Source organism: Scylla paramamosain, chromosome 30 (genome assembly GCF_035594125.1).
Source record: "Scylla paramamosain isolate STU-SP2022 chromosome 30, ASM3559412v1, whole genome shotgun sequence".
Classification (NCBI taxonomy): Eukaryota; Metazoa; Arthropoda; class Malacostraca; order Decapoda; family Portunidae; genus Scylla; species Scylla paramamosain.
In genome coordinates, this window is record NC_087180.1 from 16,756,615 (window position 1) to 16,779,114 (window position 22,500).

General features: G+C 42.3%; 1 protein-coding gene across 7 annotated transcripts in view; it reads left to right on the forward strand.

Annotated features, from left to right (window-relative positions):
- Nucleotides 1–22,500, forward strand: part of LOC135115936 (uncharacterized) — a 186,746-nt gene that overhangs the window by 71,910 nt on the left and 92,336 nt on the right. For 4 of the 7 annotated variants that reach the window (XM_064033076.1, XM_064033077.1, XM_064033079.1 and 1 more), the window contains exon 1: nucleotides 19,735–20,167. The exons of the other annotated variants lie outside the window; for them this stretch is intronic. In XM_064033076.1, coding sequence (XP_063889146.1) covers nucleotides 19,754–20,167 — 414 coding nt within the window. In that variant the 5' untranslated portion in view covers nucleotides 19,735–19,753. Of the gene's footprint in view, nucleotides 1–19,734; nucleotides 20,168–22,500 lie in introns of those variants that run through there. 7 annotated transcript variants of the gene reach the window in all.

A 22,500-nucleotide genomic window follows, 5' to 3' on the forward strand; every position in this document is an offset into this window, starting at 1 on the left:
ATGAGGCAGTCTGAGAAAATATCAAATAAAAGAAAGTCAGACAGAAAAAAGATGGACAGGCAGAAAGAGAGAGAGAGAAAAAAAGAATTAATGAGTATATATACTGAATAACTGATAAATTTGTGAATATTAGTAAAAATTACGAGTTTATTTAGATTAAAAGATAGACGACTGTTCTCTAATTAGTGAGAGATTAATTTTATTGAAGACTGCTTTCACTGACCTTGTGTGTGTGTGTGTGTGTGTGTGTGTGTGTGTGTGTGTGTGTGTGTGTGTGTGGTGAGTGAGACAATAAATGTTAAAAGGATGCTTATTTTATATTTATTGATACCTTTTCATCTCTCTCTCTCTCTCTCTCTCTCTCTCTCTCTCTCTCTCTCTCTCTCTCTCTCTCTCTCTCTCTCTCTCTCTCTCTCTCTCTCTCTCTCTCTCTCTCAGCGCGGCGGGGCATCACACCAGTGGTATATCAGACTGGCGGTTAATCCTGCCTCACTGTTTGTTGTGAGTGAGGTTATTCACAGTCTCCTTATCTCGGCCCACTTAGACCATCCTCTCTCTCTCTCTCTCTCTCTCTCTCTCTCTCTCTCTCTCTCTCTCTCTCTCTCTCTCTCTCTCTCTCTCTCTCTCTCTCTCTAATACACTCATCTAAATCTCCTCTCGCTCAATAGACGTCACTTTGTTTTCATTTCAAGTTTTTCCTCCTTTTTTTTATCGTCCCTCGTCCAGATTGACCTTCCCCTCTCCCTCTCTCTCTCTCTTGAGACTAATCATTAGATCAGGGGGTGATGATTTCATTTCCACTCCTCGTGTGTGTGTGTGTGTGTGTGTGTGTGTGTGTGTGTGTGTGTGTGTGTGTGTGTGTGTCGTATCTGGTGCGGATCTGTTTTAAGTGCCGAACAGAACCCCACATGGCCTATTCGCTTCATTATTAGTAGTGTTAGTAGTAGTGGTAGTACTAGTAGTAGCAGTAGCAGTAGTAGTAGTAGTAGTAGTAGTAGTAGTAGTAGTAGTAGTAGTAGTAGTAGTAGGCGCAGTAAGAGTAGTAGTTTAGATATCGTAATATAGAGAATATCATCTCTCTCTCTCTCTCTCTCTCTCTCTCTCTCTCTCTCTCTCTCTCTCTCTCTCTCTCTCTCTCTCTCTCTGTAACAACGCACACGCTCAACATCTTAATTTCCTCCCCACAAGGGCTCTCGAGGCACAGATTTATCGCCTTCTTTTTGTAAGTTTTTGATGAATTGCGGTAAAATTTGCATAAGAAATTGGGTTATAAAATTACACACACAAACACAGCTGAAGGAGGCGACGTGTGTGTGTGTGTGTGTGTGTGTGTGTGTGTGTGTGTGTGTGTGTGTGTGTGTGTGTGTGTGAGTGGAATATAGGTGTGTCTTTCTTTTTTTGGAACTGTTTATAAAAGTCTATTATTAACTCCCTCGTGTGTGTGTGTGTGTGTGTGTGTGTGTGTGTGTGTGTGTGTGTGTTAGTATACTATTGTGTGTATATGTATATCTTGAGCAAAAATAGCACACGTTTTCAGTATGTAGTAGGAACATGTGTCTGTATGTATGTTTGTCTGTCTGTCTGTTTGTTTATTTGTACGTACGTAGACATGTATGTAACAGAGCTGTCAGTATATGTAGTGATAATAGTGAAGATACCCAGAACTTGATTTAAGAATGTGCTTATTGTGTGTATGGAAATTCGTGTTTATATACCTTATCTTATCGTGTGTGTGTGTGTGTGTGTGTGTGTGTGTGTGTGTGTTTGTGTGTGTGTACGCGCATTCCAGCCCACGTTCCTGAGGTCCACACAACAAGACGCCACATACAAACACACGCTGTTGGGTCACCATTGTTGGTAGCGACGGGGGAGGAGGAGGAGGAGGAGGAGGAGGAGGAGGAGGAGGAAAAGAAGGAGGTGGAGATAGAGAGTAAGGAATGGGAGAGAGAAGAGTGAGGAGGGAGGAAGAAGCATAGAGGAGACTGAGAAAAGATAGACTGTATATGTACATTGGAGGAAGAAGAAGAAGAAAGAGGAAAGAGATAGGAGGGAGATAGAAGAAGACTGCATAAGCAAACTGAAGTATATTGGTGAGGAGAAGAAGGACAGGAAAGGTCAGAGGAAGGAAGGAGAGGATGAAAACACTAATATCTCTAGTTTGTGGCTTAGGTGAGGAACGGAAAGCAGGTGAAGATAAGCTGGGAAATGCATAATGGAGAAGATGTTCAGGGTATGTGACTGGAAAGGGAGAATGAGGGAGAGAAAAATAAAGGAATAAAGGAGTTTCAGAGAGAGAGAGACAAGAGATGGGGCAGTGAGATTTACAGTTTTGTTTGGACAGCGAGGGACGGGTGCCCATCTAGACATATGTGTGGCCAACAGACCCTTTGTCCCTGCACTCCACTGACCAACACGACCTGTACCGCCAGACCCGAGACTCCCTGGCATCCCTCGCTCTGTCCGCTTCTCCTCGTCTCCCCACGCAAAGAAATGGACCTCAACAGAACAGACAGCCTACATGGGTACTGGTGCTGATGTAAGCTAACTTATGATGACTTAATGTGTTACGTGTATATTGAACTTAGAACAGACAACGGTATTATAGTTACTTAGGATTTTGTGGATGTTTGCCTTACTGATTGATACGTGTAAAGGAAATGTTATAGCGGATTAATGAAGGGAAGTATATACTGGCTAAGCTTTAGTGAGAGAAAAAGGAATAATTTCACCGTATCAACAAATGCAAGAAAGGTAATTCAAGTAAGACACATTGAAGAAGGTAAAAAAGAAAGAAAAATCTACTTCCTTACACTACGCAAGAAAAAAACAATAAATATAACAATAAGAAATATTCCCTAGAGAAAAAAAAATAGAAAGTAAAACCCACATATACACAAACACATTTATTGGACATTACATTCAAGAGATAACAAAAAAAAAATAAATAAATAAAAAATAAACACGTAAACCCACCGGACGGACGAATCTAAAAAGCACCTTTCAAAAAATGTATGGGCAAGAATGTAAATGGATAGAATCAGTTGACGAGGATGAATCGTGAGGAATTTGTGTCAGTGTGAGTCAGGGTGAGGCTGAGGCGGGTGGTCCTGGGAGAAGGGTGAGTGTGTGGTGGCCTTGTGGTTATCCTGTGTGTGTGTGTGTGTGTGTGTGTGTGTGTGTGTGTCCGTGTCCATATCCTTTTCCCACTAGATCTCTTTCATGTGTCGTCTCTCTCTCTCTCTCTCTCTCTCTCTCTCTCTCTCTCTCTCTCTCTCTCTCTCTCTCTCTCTTTCCAGCGGTGTCCCTAAGTCCAGGTTTTATAGCATTTGATCCCTTGTAATTTGCCTTAATCCTCCTGTATAGAGCTGCTTCTTACCCTCTCCCTCCCTCTCTCTCTCTCTCTCTCTCTCTCTCTCTCTCTCTCTTATGGGCGGTAGAGGCAACCCACAACATTTTTCGCTCAAAGAAAACGAGGTAATCCCTATCTTTGCTAACAGTTCTCACCCACAGCCTCCGTTCTCTCTCTCTCTCTCTCTCTCTCTCTCTCTCTCTCTCTCTCTCTCTCTCTCTCTCTCTCTCTCTCTCTGTCAGCTCATCAGTTGCTACAGAAATTAAGAAAAGTAAACACGTTATAGATTTTCTCATTCTTTCTTTTGTGTCATGTTTCTTTTCGTATTTTTTCTCCTCTTGCTCCTCCGTCCTTCTCCTCTTCCTTTTAGTTATCCATTTTCACGTAATATATTATTTCATTTATCTTCTAGTCTTTCAACAAGCTCTATTCTTTTTTTCTATTATCTTTATCCCTTTGTATTCTTACTTAACTGTACTTTACAAATTAATTCCTTTACCTACTAGTCATCCATCTTTTCTCCTCCTACAACTATTACTACTACTACTACTACTACTACTACTACTACTACTACTACTACTACTCCTATCACTCCTGTATTTTCATTCCTAGGAGGCTCAGATTAAAGATAAGATAGAAAAGCGCATCAGAAATACCCTGGTGATATTTAACGGGCGCGCTAATGTTAGTTCCTCTTTTGTGTTCCTTTGTGTCCCTGGGAGTGTCCGGGCGGTGAATGGGAGAGGCGACGGGCCCTCCCAAGACGTGGCGGGAGGCTGGGACACACTGGGTGACTGCTGCTGACGTTATCTGGCCCTCTGCGGCAACGACCCACTCACCGCTGACAGATAAACAGATAAGAAGCGATCCGGGTGAAGCTTACGCCGTGTGACAGACGCCTTCTCTTGTACTAGCTCTGGTTCCTTGCTACGCCTCGCTCTTTGCTCCCGTCTTGTTCCCTTGCATTATGGGTTGAGCTTTATTGATGCTTGTGTGTGTGTGTGTGTGTGTGTGTGTGTGTGTGTGTGTGTGTGTGTGTGTGTGTGTGTGTTTCATCTTCAATCTTTTTTTTTCTCGTTTTTTTCTATATTTTCTTTTCTTTTTCTTTTCTTCCTTTTGTTTTGATTCGATTTCTCCTTTTTTACCTTCTTGTTCGTGTTCTTTTTGTTCTTCTTCTTATTATTATTCTTGTTCTTCTTGTTCTTGTTCTTGTTCTTTATTCATCCAACTTCCCTTTCTTCTGCTTCATCTTCCCTTCATTTTTTTTTTTTATCTTTTTTATTCCTTGTTATATATTGATCCATTTTCATTTTCATTATCCTTCATTCTTATTTTCATCCTTCCTCTCCTCCTCCTCCTCCTCCTCCTCCTCCTCCTCCTCCTCCCCCTCCTCCTCCTCCTCCGCGTGGTGAGAGTATATTATGGTCACTCTCGTTCTTTCTGTGATGGAGGAAGTGATTGTGGTTTGTTCTCGTGGTGTTGTGAGAGGGAGGACGCGTACTGCGGTGATAAGGACAAGATAATGTGTATGTATTATAAAGCAGCTGCCTGTGTGTGTGTGTGTGTGTGTCCGTCCGTCTGTTTGTGTGGCAGCCATGTACACTGCGCAGTCTCTCTTACAATAACAAAGAAATTATTACTCCTTGTTTTGAGTTTAGGATATTTTGGTGATATTTGAGAGGGAAAGTCGATAGGGGGAGTCAGATTAAAGCAAGGTTATTATTATTACATATTTTCTTACGTTTTTGTTACTTTTTTTTTCGTATCATCTTTCTCAGTTTAGTTAATGTGCCGTAGGGAAGTTCGTAGCAAGAAACAGACTCAAGAAGGATTTTTGTTATGCATTTCCTTTAAGTTTCTGTAATTTTTGTCTTGTCATCATTAGTCTAATTTGTTATCTGAGTGAGATTCATTAACATCATTACCACGAGAGACAAGAAAACAAACAAATCTGAGTAACAATTATCATCATTATCACCACAAGAGGGGAAAAAACTAACAATTCCTTGACTTAAGACTAACTTAAATTTTTACTTTAATCTAATTTGTCCTCTGAGTAACATTTATCAACATTATTACCACAAGAGGGAAGAAAACTAACATTACCTTGACTTAAAACTGACTGGTGTCCTTATTGTGGTCCAGTTCCTCCTCTGAGTGACATTTATTAACATTATCAACAAGAGGTAAGAAGAAGCGCATTTCCTTGAGACTGAGTGATGTTGCATTGGTCGCCTCAGCACACTTCACACAGCACAAGGCAAAGGTCTGCTATAAGCCTGTCAATCTGCTTCAGCCTGTGTCTCGGTACATCACTGCGGCAGACTCTGGGCTTATTGTAGCTTCCTGAGGGTTTATCCGCTCAGGGAGTCTCAGTGAAGGAGTGACTAGTTTGTGAGTTAAAATTTTTCCTCCTTCTCCTCCTCTTTCTCCTTTTTCTCTCATCTGTAGCTTTCTTCTCCCTTCGATAACGTCTTTTCTTCCTTGTTTTTCCTTCTCGTCCTGTTCTCTGTCTTGCTTTCGTCCAATCGCCTTCCTCCAGTATTTCCTTCAGTTTGCTTCCTTTTTCTCTCCTCCAGGTGTCTCTCCCTGTCCATCCACCTTCCTTCGGGCGTTCATCCTCCCTATCTGTGGTCCTCTCGCCATTTTTCTCTTCCTTACCTCTCTCTCTCTCTCTCTCCCTTTCCCACAAGACATCCATTCTCCTCCTCCGTTTCCCCCTCCTCCTCCTCTTCCTCCTCCTTGTTCCTCTCCCTCTGGTCAGTGAGTCTGTGGAAACACAACCATTAAATACCATTGTCCATTGACCAGAGAGAGAGAGAGAGAGAGAGAGAGAGAGAGAGAGAGAGAGAGAGAGCGTAGGGGGCGAAGAGCAGTGTGGGAACGACCAGAAATACCCGGCGTGCCTTACTAATAGTTACCAGCGAGGTGACTTAAGGAAGGGAGAGCGAGACAGACAGACAGACAGACAGACAGACAGACACAAAGATAACCCTTCGACTTCATAACTTCAACTCTCGGAACATTGACTTGAAAAGAAGGAATGATAGGAAAATGATAAGAAAGAACGTAGATTAGCCAGACAAGAAACATATTACAGTATATTACATAAATGCATATGCCAACGTGAAGTACAAAGAATATTAAAGTTACGGAAGACTCACAAGGAGAAAATTATAAAAGAGAACCGAAACACTACAAAAAAAAATAAAAGCGAACAATTCAAAGCAAATAAAAGAAAAAGTCATTTGAACATATACAAACACACACAAAAAAAATCAAATCAAATTAAACCAACCGTAAAATCCCAAAAAGACCAGAAATAAACACACCAAGCTGAGCCGCAAACCGAATCAGCTGTAACAGTAAACAAACCCACGTGTCCACCAAACAGCTGATCGTCAAGCGTGTCACACTTAATCTGATATTGACCGACGAGCGGCGTGAGTTTGACCTGACATGACCTGACCAGCTCGTAATGGGGCGCTTAAGAGAGGTCAACTAGGGGCGCTAACGATCATAGGGAGGCCATTCGAGGTCATTGAACACTAGGACATGAATACCTAAATGACTCGTGATGTCCTTAAGCCGATTAGGGAGCTCTGTATGGGTGTCCTGTCTATGGGAGGGTGTAGGGGGAGGCTGTGGGGTGTTAGCGGATCAGGGAGGGTGTTCTGAGGGTGTTGTGGCCATGGGAAAGGTGTCCTGTGGGTGTTGGTGGGTGTTGCGGTTCTAAAGGAGAGAAGAGGGAGGGTGTGGTGTGTGTTGCGGTGTTGTGAAGGGAATACGAAGGGTGTAGAGGTGAAGAGAGGGTGTGCTTAGTGTTGTGGCCAGGGAATAGGTGTTGTATGGGTGTTTTGGTCTTGGCCAGGGTGTAGTGTAAGTGTAGTGGTCACTGTTAAGGTCCTGCAGAGGTGTAAGTTAGAGGGAAGGATGATTTAACTTACTGTCTGTTATTATTTTGTTTATATTCTCCAACATAATAAGAAAAAAAAACACGTGTCTTCTGCAATTATTTTTTTTTTATCTCTCTCTTTCGTATAATTTTGAGTGTACCTGTCTTTGTATTTCTCCGAATTTTCCATTCATCATCATCTCTCATTCTTCATCCCATTTCTTCATTTGCATCTTTTCTTCTTCCCCTCCTCTCCTTCCTCATCTCTCCTCATATCCTCCTTCCTCCTCTCTCTTCTCTCTTACTTTCCCCTCTCTCTCCTTCCCTCTTTCCTCACTCCCTGTCTCCCCTCCTTCACCTCCCGCCATTCCTCCTCTCTCTTTCCTCACACGTCCTCTCCCCTCCTTTCCTCCTCCCCCTTCCTCTCTGCCGCGTGGTGATGGGGAGGTCAAAGGTAGGGGCGGGATGCTGTGGTAATGGTGATGGATCAGGGGAGAGAAAGGGGACAGTGGGAGAGGAAGGGAGGGAGGGAGTATGGGAGGAGACACAACGGAGAGAGTGAGGGAGGGAGGGAGGAAGGGAGAGAGGGTTGGTGACACATGTCTGAGAGAGAGAGAGAGAGAGAGAGAGAGAGAGAGAGAGAGAGAGAGAGAGAGAGAGAGAGAGAGAGAGAGAGAGAGAGAGAGAGAGAGAGAGAGAGAGAGAGAGCATACCGTGAAAAATGTTTAAAATTTGCAAAAGCCACAGTATTTTCGTACATATTTACTTAATCATCATCAGTAACATAGAATTTTGACATGTTAAGCTAATTCTTGTCTACTTACTGTTTGCTCCGCTGAATATATACGCGATAAGTGAAAGGTAATCGTTTAATATTGCTGCATTTATTTACTTAACGATCAACCAACATTTTCCTGTGCACTATTTAGATACTTTTCTTTTTTTTTTCTTTTTCCTTATATTTTTTTTTTTGTGGGTATATACTTTATTAAATGTATGTAGTGTTTGTTATATACGTGTATTTATCTCAGCGCATGTAGTTTATATTCAATTTTGCTTGCCAGTACACTGTTTATCGAGTTATTTTATCATTTAGCAATTTCTGTGGGTTTAAACTGGTAAGTATCCGTATTATTTATTTGTATACTTTCATTTTCCTCGGTTCCTGCAGTTTATATTCCATTCTGTTTGCTAGTTACTGTATATATCGAATTATTTTATCAGTAAACAACTCTGATGTTAGTAGATTATATATTTTTTTAGCAGTTTTCCTTCAGTGTATCTAATTTGCTCAATTATTTATCGGGTCATTTCATCGCTTAACAATTTTCATACAGATTCTATCATTGTGTTGTCTGTTCTGGTGTTTTTGTCTTGTTCAAGTATTTTCCTTAATGAGTTTTTGTCCTTTTATTTTCTTCTTTATTTGTTTACATGATTTTTTCTTTATCTTTATTCTTCATGCTTAGATATGTATACACATTGATCATTAGATAATCACAGGAATTATTTACTTAACACACTGAATTCTCTTTCTCTCATACATTTCAATTTATTTTAGTTTGCCAATTTATTTATTTTTGTTTCTCCAGTGAATCACCCGAAAAAAAATAATGATAATAAAGCAAAAATCTTAAGTCACATGTTATATCAGCGAGTCTTTCCCTTCCTTCATACAAGTTTATTTACTTTCATTTACCCATTTTTTTCTTCGATCAGTCAACTCCGAATTCTTGACGGAAAAAAAAAACTCGAGTGAGAATCTTAGTGAGCATCAAAAGCAAGAAAATTTACCAAAACTGGGGCACAGACAAAGAGAGAGAGAGAGAGAGAGAGAGAGAGAGAGAGAGAGAGAGAGAGAGAGAGAGAGAGAGAGAGAGAGAGAGAGAGAGAGAGAGAGAGAGAGAGAGAGAGAGAAAGACCAATAGAGAGAGACAGAAACATAGAGACAGACCAAGATTGAGAGAGAGAAAGAGAGAGAGACCAAGAGAGAGAGAAAGAGAGAAAGAGAGACCAATACCAAGAGACAGAGATCAAGACCAAGACCAAGAGAGAGAAAGAGACCGAGACACAGAGAGAATAAGACCAAAGGAGACAGAGCAAGGGCGAGACCAATTATTTAGCTGTGTGGTCCATCTCGCCGGCGGGAGGTCACGCAGGCCGTAGGGAGGAGGTCAGGTCAACGTGTGTTATCAGCTGAAGATCTGATAGAGAGAGAGAGAGAGAGAGAGAGAGAGAGAGAGAGAGAGAGAGAGAGAGAGAGAGAGAGAGAGAGAGGAGGGAAGTGGGAAATGAAAGAGATATTTAAGGTAAAGGGAAGACATTTGTTTTTTCTTTTCTTCTATTTTATTTCCTTCTTTTATCTCTTTTTTTCCTTTATTTCCTTGTTTTATTTCATTATTTTCTGTTCTTGATATTTTCTTTCTACGTATTTTTTTATATTTCGTGTTTATGACCAAGGATTCTCTCTCTCTCTCTCTCTCTCTCTCTCTCTCTCTCTCTCTCTCTCTCTCTCTCTCTCTCTCTCTCTCTCTCTCTCTCTCTCTCCCCTCACTCTTCACCCCTTTTACACCCTTTCCACCAGGGAGATTTACCCCTTAACGTAACCTCACCCTTTCCTTCACCCTCTCCCTCGCTCCCTTTAAATTATTCATAATCTGCAGTGTTAATTGATTGGGCGGTGATTTACGAGTAATTGGCGGGTGGTGGGGAGGCGGCGGGACGTTGTGGGGGATCTCTAAGCACCATATTTTGAAACATCTCCGCGCCGCATCTCCACTACTCTGAGAAGGCTCCGGTTAAGATGACACGGGTTTCCAAAGGTGAGAGAGTAAGGTAATAAGGGTTTTTAAGGGTGTTTGTAAGGTTCTAGTGATAGATTAACAAGCTTTCCACATTATCAACGGGAGAAACACTCTTGAGAACCCTGTTAATCATCTCTGTGACCTTGGAAAATAGTCTTGTAAAGTAACACGTGTTTTTAAGGGTGTTTTTACGGTTCTAGTGACAGATTAACAAAATCCCCACAGTATCAACAGCAGAAACACTCCTGAGAACCTGGTTAATCATCTCTGTGGTCTTTGAAAATAGTCGTGGTGGGTGAGCAGAGCGTTTCTGAATACAAGCCTCGAAGCCAATTGTCTGAAGGGAAGAGACGTTTTCGAGGCGGGGAAGCGAGAGGGAGAGAAATGTTTTCACCTCACAGTCATCGAGCATCTGGAAGGTTGAGTCACGAAGGAGGTGTCACTGAGGTTGTATGGGAAGAGGAGGAGGAGGAGGAGGAGGAGGAGAAGAAGGAGGAAACGCCAGAGGGAGGAAGAGAGAAGGAGGAGAGAAATGCACTAAACTGATATTCACTGAGGAGGAGGAGAAGGTGAAGAGTAAGAGGAGAGAAGCGAGAGAAGAGACGCCGGAGGGAGACAGAGAGAAAACGTACTAATTTCTACTGCGAAGGAGGGAGGTGGAGAAGAGGTGAAGCATAGGAGATGGAAGGAAGGGAAGAGAAACCAGAATGAAGAGACAGATACGAGTAAACGTATTAATGTGTAGAGCAAAGGAGGGAGAAGAAAAATAAAGAAAAGTAAAGGAAGAAAGAGAAAAAAGAAAAAGATGGTTAGTTAAGGACGAATAAGGAGAAGAATGATGAAGAAGAATAAAAAGTGTAAACAGAAGAAAGGAAAGAGAGAAAGAGGGAGAAAGAAACACCAGAGAAAATGAGGTGGTTATAAGCGACTTTCTCATCCAGCCCTCCCATTGGCTGAGAAAATAACACACTGCCGCTACGACGCCTCTCATTGGCCGACGCTTTTCTGAATTCGTAAAAATGCTCATGTTTCTGTGATTGGGTCTGACGAGTGAGACTTTTTTCCTTTTTTTCTTCGTAATATTTTTCTTCTCATGGAATACTGCAAACTCGGGTCTTTTTTTTCTCCTTTTCTCCTCTCAGTCACGATCTTTGGGGTTTGATCTTGCTCTATCTTGCCTCGTTGCCTCTCCGCCTCCTTAGATAAGAGACTGATAAGACCTCTGATATTTGAATACTTTGCCAAATAAAAAGATGAGAAAAAACTTTCCTACCTCTGATGTGTATCGTCAGAAAGAGAGAGAGAGAAAGAGGGAGAAGGAGAGGGAGAGAATATATATATATACTAGCATGTCAAGGGAACGTTTAGGGTTTAAAAGTAATTGTCTAGACTAACTGTTGTTGTTGCTTCAAGGGTTTGTGTGTTCCTCTTCTCTCCTTCCTTCCATTTCTGCACCATTCACCTACACCATTTTAACTCCTCCTCTTCCTCCTCTTGCTCCTCCTCCTCCTCTTATTATACTCCTCGGCCGCCCCCTTCCATTTTTAGCTTTCACACCTCTCTTTTTCTCTCCATTTCTTCCTCCTTCTCTCCCTCCTCTTCGTTCACTCCTATCTTACTCCTCTCACCTTCCTTTCCCAGCTTTTATATCTCTCGTTTCCTCCTTTCATCTCTCCATTTCTTCCTCCTATTCCTCCTCTGTACTCCTCTGTCACGCTTCTCCTCCTCCCCTTCCTCTTTTTAAGTTTTCATATCTCTCCTTTCGTGTCTCCATTCCTCCATTCCTCCGCCCATCCCTCCCTCCATCTTCGTCCCTTTAAACGACCAATACGACTGTCCCTTATCACGTACAGTCTGATAACACGTTCCTGCTCCGTGATTGGCTGAGCACCGTCACGACCTTCCCGATTGGTTGGGTCGTTCATCACGATTCCATCGGCAACAATTAGCGATTTGTTGTTATCTTGACCTATCTGGGGCGATCCAGGTCACGTGGAAGACGCCGGGTCGCTCTCCAGTCTCTCACGACCATCGCAGTTTGTAGTAACAGGTGTACAAGGTGTTAATCTGGTGCACTGAGTTACTATATAGGGAAGTTTTATAGTGAATATTCCTACTTCTTAAAGGTTCGTTAAGTTTCTGTCTTATTTTGAAACTCCTTTTTTTTTCTCTCTCTCTCTCTCTCTAGTAATAATAGTAACACACGTACTAGATGTTCTGGTGCCTTGATTTGCTGTACTGGAAGGAGCTTGACAGGTAAATATTCTGCTCTTTATACATTCACTATGTTTATGTGTTTCTGTGTTATTTTGAAGCTTCCACAATCTTCCTTTCCTCATGTACGAGTAATTATGATAACACGTGTACTAGATGTTATTCTGGTACTCTGGTTTACTAGGAGGGAGTCTGACAGTTTTTTTTCTCTTTTTTTTATAAGATCCACTTAATTCCTGTCTTATTCTGAAATCTCTACATTTTCTTTCTTTCCCAGGTAATAGTAACACATGTACTTGATGTTATTGATTCACTAGGAGAGTATTTTACAGGTATATACTCGTACTTCTTAAAGATCCACTAAATTTGTCATATTTCTATACATTCCTGTCTTCCTTTTTTTTTTTTTTTACTTCTACAACTTTCCTTTCCTCAGGATAAAATAGTTGTTCTAGTTCTTTCATTTACTGGAAGAGCTTTACAAGTATGTACTAGTAATTTCTAGAAGTTCATTAATTTCCTATCTAATTCTAAAATTCTAATGACCTTCCTTTTCTCAGGTAATAGAGACGCGTGTACTAGTTAACCTGCCTCGTAATTCCTTCACTTACCTGGTGGGGAGTGTGACTTGTATATATTGGTGTTATTGAAAGGTAGGAGGTGAGCTTGACAGGTATATGAACGTAATTTTTAAAGATAAAGGAAGTCTCTAAAGTTTTTACGACATTTTTTCCCTAAAGTAACACACATACACATACACACACACACACACACACACACTTTATGACACCCCTTACCAACCACCACCACCATAGAAACTTCACACATACACACACACACACACACACACACACACACACACACACACACACACACACACGTTTATCTGTCCACCTTTCTGATTTCTGGTCCACAAAAATCATGAGCCAAAGCCGAAAAAACATGACAATAAAATAACTTATAACTTAAATTCAATACCGAAAATATATAGGAACTTAAAGCTTCTTAAATCTTGTTCCTCTTGATATTTCGTGATGGAGAGGAAGAGAAAAGGAAAGAAAATGGAGGTGGAGGTTGTGACTGGAAATAGAAACAGATGTAAGAATGGTGATGGAAGATTAGAGAAAGGAAGGGAAGGAAATAGTAGTGGTAAAGGAGGAGGAGGAGGAGGAAGAGGAGGAAGAAGAGGATAAAGCCGTCAGTGAAGGTAAAGTTGGTTGACCAGAACTATCCCTCCTTGGTTTCCCACACACACACACACACACACACACACACACACACACACACACACACACACACACACACACACACAGAGAGAGAGAGAGAGAGAGAGAGAGAGAGAGAGAGAGAGAGAGAGAGAGAGAGAGAGAGAGAGAGAGAGAGAGAGATTGTATGAGTCGACAAAGAATAATAGACACACACTTAATCTTTTTCAACGTTCTCTTTCTTCCCATATTTTTTTTTCTTCTCTCCTCATTCTTCCTCTCTTCCTCTGTTTTTCTTCCTCATTCTTTTCCTCACCCTCGTCATCCCTCACCATTTATCAGGATCATTTACTGTTCATACACACGTACGCACACATACACACACACACAGTCATGAATTAATGAATCCTTTCACCACACACACACACACACACACACGCAAACACACAGATACGGTCACAGATGTTCTTATTTGCACATCTGTACATACGAATTCGCTCATCTTCCCTTTACCTGCCTTTATATTCCCTCCCTTTATTCTGTTCCCTTATTCCCTCCATCTCAAAGCCTCCAGCCTCCCATTCCCTGTGTCTCCCTTCCATTCCTCCCATACATTTCTTCCCCATTAGCTTTTCCATTTCCATATTCTCCTTTTCATGTTTTTATTTTTATAGCAGAAGGGATGTGTGTGTGTGTGTGTGTGTGTGTGTGTGTGTGTGTGTGTGTGTGTGTTTGTGTGTCTTTCTCTCTCTCTCGGAAGGCTTATTTTTTGTGGTGTTTATTTCAAAAGATACCGTCCACTTTCCCTCCGCTCATTTTTACTTTCATTCTCGCATTCTCTTATCACAAACTTCCCTTTTTTTCTCCTCCATCGGCCTTTCTCTTCTCCCTTTTACTCCCCACCACATTTATTCTATTTGTTCTTATCTCTCCCTCACTCCTCCCTTCACGTCGGTACCTCGACCCCCCACCGGCCCAAAGTTGGCGGTGTTTTGACAGTTCTAATTGGCGACCGGCGAATCACAGGTCAGGAGGCGGCAGTGACTCCACTTGACCTCACTAACAAGGTACCGAAAGATGCCACACGTCTCTGACTAACATAACTTACACTGCGCCAATCTTATCAATGCTCCCTGTCTCTATCTTTGACCTCCCGGCGTTGCGTCTCCCTGTCACCTCGCCGTCAGGTCTAAGCCTCCTGCAGGTTAACTTTCCGTGCTCCTAGACCGCCGCTAAGCCAGTCAGTACTTGAGGAAATCCCGGGTTTTAGAAGCGACGTGTGACCCTCAGCCGTGGCAAGCCGCCCTCCCCGGTCTGGGCTGTAAAATGCTAATTACCTGAGAGTAATTGATTCCCGAGTCCCGAGCGCAGTGTAATTTTTGCCGGGATAAGACGCTCGATTGATTTCTGATGTTAATGAGAGTTGGGCCGCCCCGGGGGTCCTCTCTTGGGTGCTCCCCGGGGAGGTGTGTGTGTGTGTGTGTGTGTGTGTGTGTGTTCGGGGGGGGATGGGGGAAGATAGGGAGTGTTTTCTCTCTGCCTGGTTCGTGGGCCCCCGAGGCTGACTCAATCATGGCCGCCCCTCGGGAATTAGGGGTCTTGAAACTCTGCTCAGGGGTCTGTACCTCTGTGCTCTGGCCCCGGGTACTGTTTTCTGCCTCCTGCGATGCCTCTTCCTCTCTCTCTCCTCTTCTCTTCCTTCACTTTTTTTCTCTTCTTTCTACTCGCTCTTCCAATTTTGTCTTTTTTTCTTCTCTTGTGCGTCCTTCTTACTGTTTTCTGCTTCTTGCGATGCCTTCTCCTCACCTCTCTCATTTCTCTCCTCTTCCCCTCTTTTCCTTTTTCCTCCCTTTTTCTTTCCCTTCTTTTCTTGCAACAACTCCAGTGACCTTTATTCTTTTTAAGGTTAAAGAGACAAAGATAAACTTAAACTCCAAAGAGAAATAGTGAACCAAAGACCTTGAAAAGATAATAACTCTTAGGATTTGCATGAAAAAAAAATGTAGAAATGTAAAACTCGTTATATTTCATGTGTTCATCAGCACTGCAATGAAAAGAAAACGTGAAACATCAATTCAACTTTACGCAAGAAAAAAAAAGACAGACACCATTAACCAATTAACCAAAACGAAAAAAAAAAAGAAGGAAATAAAAAAAAAATCACACGAACGTTTATAAACTGAAAATATAAATAACACGAAAAGAGAAAGAGAAAGAAAGAAAGAAAAAAGCTGGAAAACCTACAATAAATCAAACACTAATAAATCAAGAGAGGAGAGGAATGTAAAACGCAAGAAACATTGAGAAGCATGAAGGATGAGAAGCGTGGGAGACCGTGCGTGGGAGGAGGCGCTGTGTGAGGGATGAGGGAGAGCTGGAGGTGTGGAGACGGACGCGGTGAGGATCAGGGAAGAGGCGCGGGTGTGAGAGAGAGCGGGTTTATCGCCTCCTTAATACAGAGAGCTTGACGCCGAGGTGTGATATGCGGTGTGGATCTGCGAGGCGGTGGAACTGTCTTGCGGGATTCGAGGGGAATTAGCAATAGTTTAGTGAGGTTTTTATGAGGTACGGAACAGAGAGAGAGAGAGAGAGAGAGAGAGAGAGAGAGAGAGAGAGAGAGAGAGAGAGAGAGGGGGAGAGAGAAAGAGAAGCATGCAAGGTAAATAATTAAGACTAAGATAGAGTAGTTTGTGTAAAATTTGCCCTTATTATATTTGCATCTTAGTTTCAAGGCAATTACTGAATTCATACTGTTATATTTCGTTGAAGTTAATAAGTTATTACTATTATTAATTTGTCTTGTATCTTTCATTAATCAGTAACTTATCACTTCTCTATACTATAATTTTTTTCTTAACTTATCAATTACCTGACCTTAATTAACTGGTTTAATTTACTTCACTCTTCCCATTTCTTAAATAACCTATGATATTTTCTCTCCCTCACAAGTTACACTCTACTCTCCCTCACTGGTCACACTTCACTCTCCCTCAACCCACGTGACCCAAGAAATCCTGTAACTTGACCTCGCATGACATGTGACGCCTCGAGAACCAGCCACGTGAGTCGAGACAGCGAGGGAGCCAATGGGAAGTAATGAGAGGCTTCGAGGCCACGTGAGAAAAGCGGTCAAAACTTCCACAGGTCATAAACCCCTGACCATCTCCTCGCTGACACCTCATTGACCTCTGATCCCTGTTGCAGTAGTATGTGTTTGACTGTAGTGTGAATGTGCGTGTGTTGCGTTATCTTCCCTTGAGGTTATTGTCGCCATCACTAGTGTTTAATCTAATCTTAACTAACCTAACTTAACTTTAGAATCGTGTTGTAATAGGGTGTGTTTGACTGTAGCGTGAGTGTGTCAGTGTATGTGTAGTGTAGTCATCTCTTGGGTTATTATCATTATATTTAGTACCTAACCTAACCTAACCTAACGTAGCTAAAACCTTCTTACAATAGAGTGCGTGTTTAGCAATGTAGTGTGAGTCAGTGAGTGTAGCGTGATCTTCCTGTGAGTCATTATCATCATCATCATCATCACTACTACCTAACCTAACTTAACCTAACCTCAGATTCCTGTTGCAATAGGGTACATGTTTGACAGTGTAGTGTGAGTGTGTGAGTATAGTGTGCGTCTAGTGTTGCCTTCCCTTGCGTCATCATCACCATCATCATCACAGCTATTAGTACTTTGGCTTAACTTTTCCTCTTGAGCCAACCAGAGAACGCTTGGCTGAGGTTACTGTCTGTGGGGGTACAATGATTATTCTCGTGTCTTTTGAAATTTGAACTGGTCTTCATTTACATACTGAAGGAAGGGACGGAGGGATGGATGGAGGGAGGAGGAGGGAAAGAGGAAGGAAGGGAAAGGAAGGTGGGTTAGTGGAGAGAAAATGGCGTATGACTTGGTTGTTACATGAGAGAGAGAGAGAGAGAGAGAGAGAGAGAGAGAGAGAGAGAGAGAGAGAGAGAGAGAGAGAGAGAGAGAGAGAGAGAAAGCAATATAAATAACAAAAAAAACACACAATGAGTAATTTACAATGACGAAAACTTAGACAAAAACAACAAAAATATACTTGAATAGAACTCAGAGAAACCAAACACACACACACACACACACACACACACACACACACACACACACACACACACACAAGTGGCACGGGAACAAACAAAAAAAAATGCAAATTATACACACGTAAATACAAACACAAGAATCGGAAGATGAATTATAGAGAGGAACACCTGAACTCATCAGAGAGAGAGAGAGAGAGAGAGAGAGAGAGAGAGATAAAAAGGGTGAAAATTATACACCTATTACAAACAAGGCAATACAAATTTAAGAAGGGAGAGAGATAGAATAGATAAAGAGAGAATGAGAGAGAGAAAAACAAAATACAATGTAGGAGATAACAAATAATGGAAATTGCACAGATGGAACAAACAAGATGGAGAGATAAAAGTGGGAAGAGAGAGAGAGAGAGAGAGAGAGAGAGAGAGAGAGAGAGAGAGAGAGAGAGAGAGAGAGAGAGAGAGAGAGAAGGGGGAAATGAAAACCACAAAAACACCTGCCCTCCTTCCTACCCACCTACCTCATAATTAACCTCACCTGGGGCACCTGGACGCGAGAGGTGATGATGATGGCGATGATCTGCGGCGACCTGGCCCTCTCACCTCTTAGCATCAAAGCGTTAAGCCCCCGCAAGCCAGGTCAGGCCAGGTCACGCCGGCAGGATAAAAAGGTCATTGTTACTGTGGATTTATTGGTGAGAGAGAGAGAGAGAGAGAGAGAGAGAGAGAGAGAGAGAGAGAGAGAGAGAGAGAGAGAGAGAGAGAGAGAGAGAGAGAGAGAGAGAGAAGCGGAACAAGAAGAGGAGTTTTAATAATGAGGATAGGAAGGAAAAGAGAGAGAGAGAGAGAGAGAGAGAGAGAGAGAGAGAGAGAGAGAGAGAGAGAGAGAGAGAGAGAGAGAGAGAGAGAGAGAGAGAGAGAACAATATTAAAATTGAGAAAAAGAATGAATGAATGAGGAAAAGAAAGTAGGAAAGGAGGAAGAACGAAATGAAGGAAGAATGAAAGAAAAAAGGAAGAATGGAAGAAAGAAAGGAAGAATGGATGAAAAAGAGGAAGAAATGTGGAGAGAAATAGAAGCAGAGAGAGAGAGAGAGAGAGAGAGAGAGAGAGAGAGAACCACCCCCGGCTTGTCGTTATTACCTGTTTAATGACTCCCAAACCCGGACACCTTTGAGCCGCCAGCCGCCGCGTGACTCCGCCGCCGCCTCGCCCAGCAGGAGGCGGAGTGATCTGGGTGACTGTTGGAACGTCTCGCCTTCGTCGTTTTCTGTGCGGCCTTGTCTGGTGTTTTGCCGGTCGTTATTCATCTGTTGTTTGTTATGAGTCGTTGTTGGTGGTGGTGGTGGTTTTGTTGCTCTTTGTCAGTCTTGTGGTGGTGAAAGTAGTAGTTGTGGTAGTTGTATTAGTGGTGGTAGTAGTTATAGTGGTAGTGGTGATAGTAGTAGTAGTAGTAGTAGCAGTAGTAGTAGTAGTAGTAGTAATAGTGTTAGTAGTGGTGGTAGTGGTAGTTGTAGTATTGGTAGTAGTAGTAGTAGTAGTAGTAGTAGCTGTATTGGTGATATGAATGATGGTGATGTTAGAAAGATAGTAATTATTATTATTGATATTATTACTACCACCACCACCACCACTACTACTACTACTACTACTGTTATCATCATCATCATCGTCACCACCATCACCACCACCAGTACTATGTCAGCGGCGGAGTTGATGGACGAAAAACTGTAGCACATGTTTCACTAAAATTTGTGGCTCTCAGTAATGGACTTTCTAGGCGGCCATGTTATTCTGTTTTTGGTGCATTGATCATTCTCACTTTGCAGTCATCCCACACCCAATTACCTGCAGGAAGGCGGACTACAAAAGGCACTAAGCGGGAAAACTGTCAGGAAAAGAAAGGAAGATAAAGAAAAAAAGAAAAAAAAACATCCCTCAAACATCCTCGTCACTCAAAGATATGCGAGGAAATTCCGATCGCGAAAATGGAAGAGAAACTTTCAAGATAGGAAAAATTTAAATTGTTGTAAACGGAGCGGTGGGCGAGACGGGACGGTATGTGACGCGGGTATAATGAGCCTCCTTTCTTCCTCCCGCTGGTCCAAGGTGCGGCGGGGACCATCTTACTCCCCGGACGTTACACATTTCCGCCACGACTTAACCCAATTTTCAGGCAATTTAAGTACATCCCGGGGCTCCCTACTTGACGTACAATGGATGACGGCGATAGAACAATAATTATCCTCGCGCTAGGTGGCTCCTTGGGGGAGGTCGGAGCTGCGAGTGCGAGGAAGCGGACGAGGGCGGTGGCGTCGGGTGATAACGAGGCTGATTGTGATACCTCAGACACTTCTCCTCATTTAACCTCCTTAATACATCTCCGGCTCCTTCACCCGCGCCGCCTGTCACGCTCCACCAGCAGAATACAAGTCCCTGCGTGCCGGGAGATGCAGAAGGCGCCGCTGGAGACTCCTGCTGGAGAATTAAAGAAGAAAACGTCGGCAGGTGAGGGTGGGAGGAGACGGCGGACCACACACGTCGGTACATCGTCCGCACCGCCCTTGGACACCGGCTTCGATTTGCCCTCCGTGTCCCTCTCGTGGCGGGACGCGGTGGCCATCAGCGAGGTGGGTGTTGAGGCGGCAGAGGTGTGAGTGGGGGAGGGGAAAAGTGAGTGAGAGTTAGTGGAAGAGAAGTAGCCATTATGACACAGTCGGGTGGTTATGACTCAAGCCGTGACCGAGCGTGAGGAAACGGACACCACTCAGCTTCCTCAGTGATTGGCTGATGTGAAGAAATATGAGTAAACACGACAAAAAAAAGGAGCATGAGCCGTGGCATTCCGTGGACTCGATTTTCTGCCTTCCGTAAGGTTATGCCTAAGTATTATTACCATTACGGAAGCGATACAGCAACATCTCTTGAGTTTTAGCTCCATCATCATGTGTCTATAGCGAACGACCGGCACCGCTACTCACACACACACATATATACAAACGCACACACACAAGGCATCGTGGGCGGTATAATAAGACATCCCATCCAGTCACTCCTTCGCCCGACTCTCTTCACGGTGTTATTCATCACCCGATTAACAAAAAACGGAAATTAAGAACACAGAAATAATATCCGCCAGAGTCCGCCACCTTCCCGACCGCCGCCATGCCGCTGCGGGAGTTATCAAAGCGGGATTATCTTTACGTTCTCCGACGCTGCCCGGCCACCTGTTGCTCATCTACGCCCCTTCATGCGAGCTCCATAAATATATAAATCAGAATCCACCGTCAAGTAAGGGAGAGAGGGACGGGATGAGCCAGACGAGGAAGGACGAAGGAGTGAGTAGCCGAGGCACAGAGTAAGATGGTGGATGTTCTCGACTAAATGAACTCGCGCAAATGATCTTTTTTTCCCGGCCGATCTTATGTAATGTTTTCTTTTTTTAACGTTAATGTTCAGAGGAATATTTGGGAGTGTATTCTCCGGCGCGTCTCGTGTTTCATTGTCATTTTATCTTGGTGTTTTTCGTTATTATTTTTTTTTTCCTTCTGGTGTGTGTAATGTATTTCTCTCTCTCTCTCTCTCTCTCTCTCTCTCTCTCTCTCTCTCTCTCTCTCTCTCTCTCTCTCTCTCTCTCTCCATCTCTCGGTTTTGTAATTTATGATCACGGCGGTGAATTAGAATACCTGGAAGATGTGTGGAGTTTAACAGGTTCCGTGTCGCTGTTTTATTTTTTGTTAGTAATATTTATTATGTGTGGTGAATTGCGCTTATCTGTGTGTGTGTGCGTATGTGTGTGTGTGTGTCTGTGTGTGCGCGCGCCGCTAGACCCTGCGCACACACACACACACACACACACACACACACACACACACACACACACACACACACACACACACACACATTGGATTACGTTATCTTAAATGTAAACTTTTTCTTTCTTCACAAAACCAGATTCAGTGACAGAAATATTACGTCCGAGATTACTGTCACTAGGACAGTTATTATTATTGTTATTGTTATTGTTATTGTTTTTGTTATTATTAGTAGTAGTTGTTGTTGTAGTAGTAGTAGTAGTAGTAGTAGTGGTGGTGGTGGTGGTGGTGGTAGTAGTAGTAGTAGTAGTAGTAGTGCTTTTGTTGCTGCTGCTGCTGCTGCTGATGTAGTTGTTGTTACTTCTGTTCTTGTTCTTATCTTGCTGTTTGTTCTTTATCCTGTTCTTGTTCTTGTTCTTGCTGTTTGTTTTTGCTCTTGTTGCTTTTGTCATTATTATTATTATTATTATTATTATTATCATTATTATTATTATTATTATTATTATTATTATTATTATTATTATTATTATTATTATTACTTTTATTATTACCATTATATTTCGCTTACCAAGAATTAAATTCCACCATCTTACACATTTGGCCTTATGTATGTCATTTTATTCCCTCGAGTTTTATTTCATTGCGCCAACCGTGAATTAAATCCCCAAGAAGTATAGATTATTTTACCTTCCCGTTTATACATCTGCCGTGATTATCAGTAACGTCTTTATTATTTGTTCATATTCTCACACAAACAATAATTATATTTAGTTTCACTGCATTATTTTTTTTTTCTTTCCTCTTACACTCACTTGTATCTCGCAATAAATGGATCTCTCTCTCTCTCTCTCTCTCTCTCTCTCTCTCTCTCTCTCTCTCTCTCTCTCTCTCTCTCTCTCTCTCTCTCTCTCTCTCTCTCTGTGTGTCTGTCTTTTTTTCACCTCGAGGGATTTGTTTTTATTTTTCCTGTTTTGGTATTTTGTCCATTTATTTTTTGTTTAGTTTCATGTAAAGTGTCGGAACTCTTAGTGTTTAATTTTTATTTTTATATATACTTTATTGTATTGTAAAGAAGTTATCTTCATCTTTCTTTTCTTGAAAATTACTACGTTTCTTTTTTTTATTTTACGTCTTTTCATCTGTTCTTT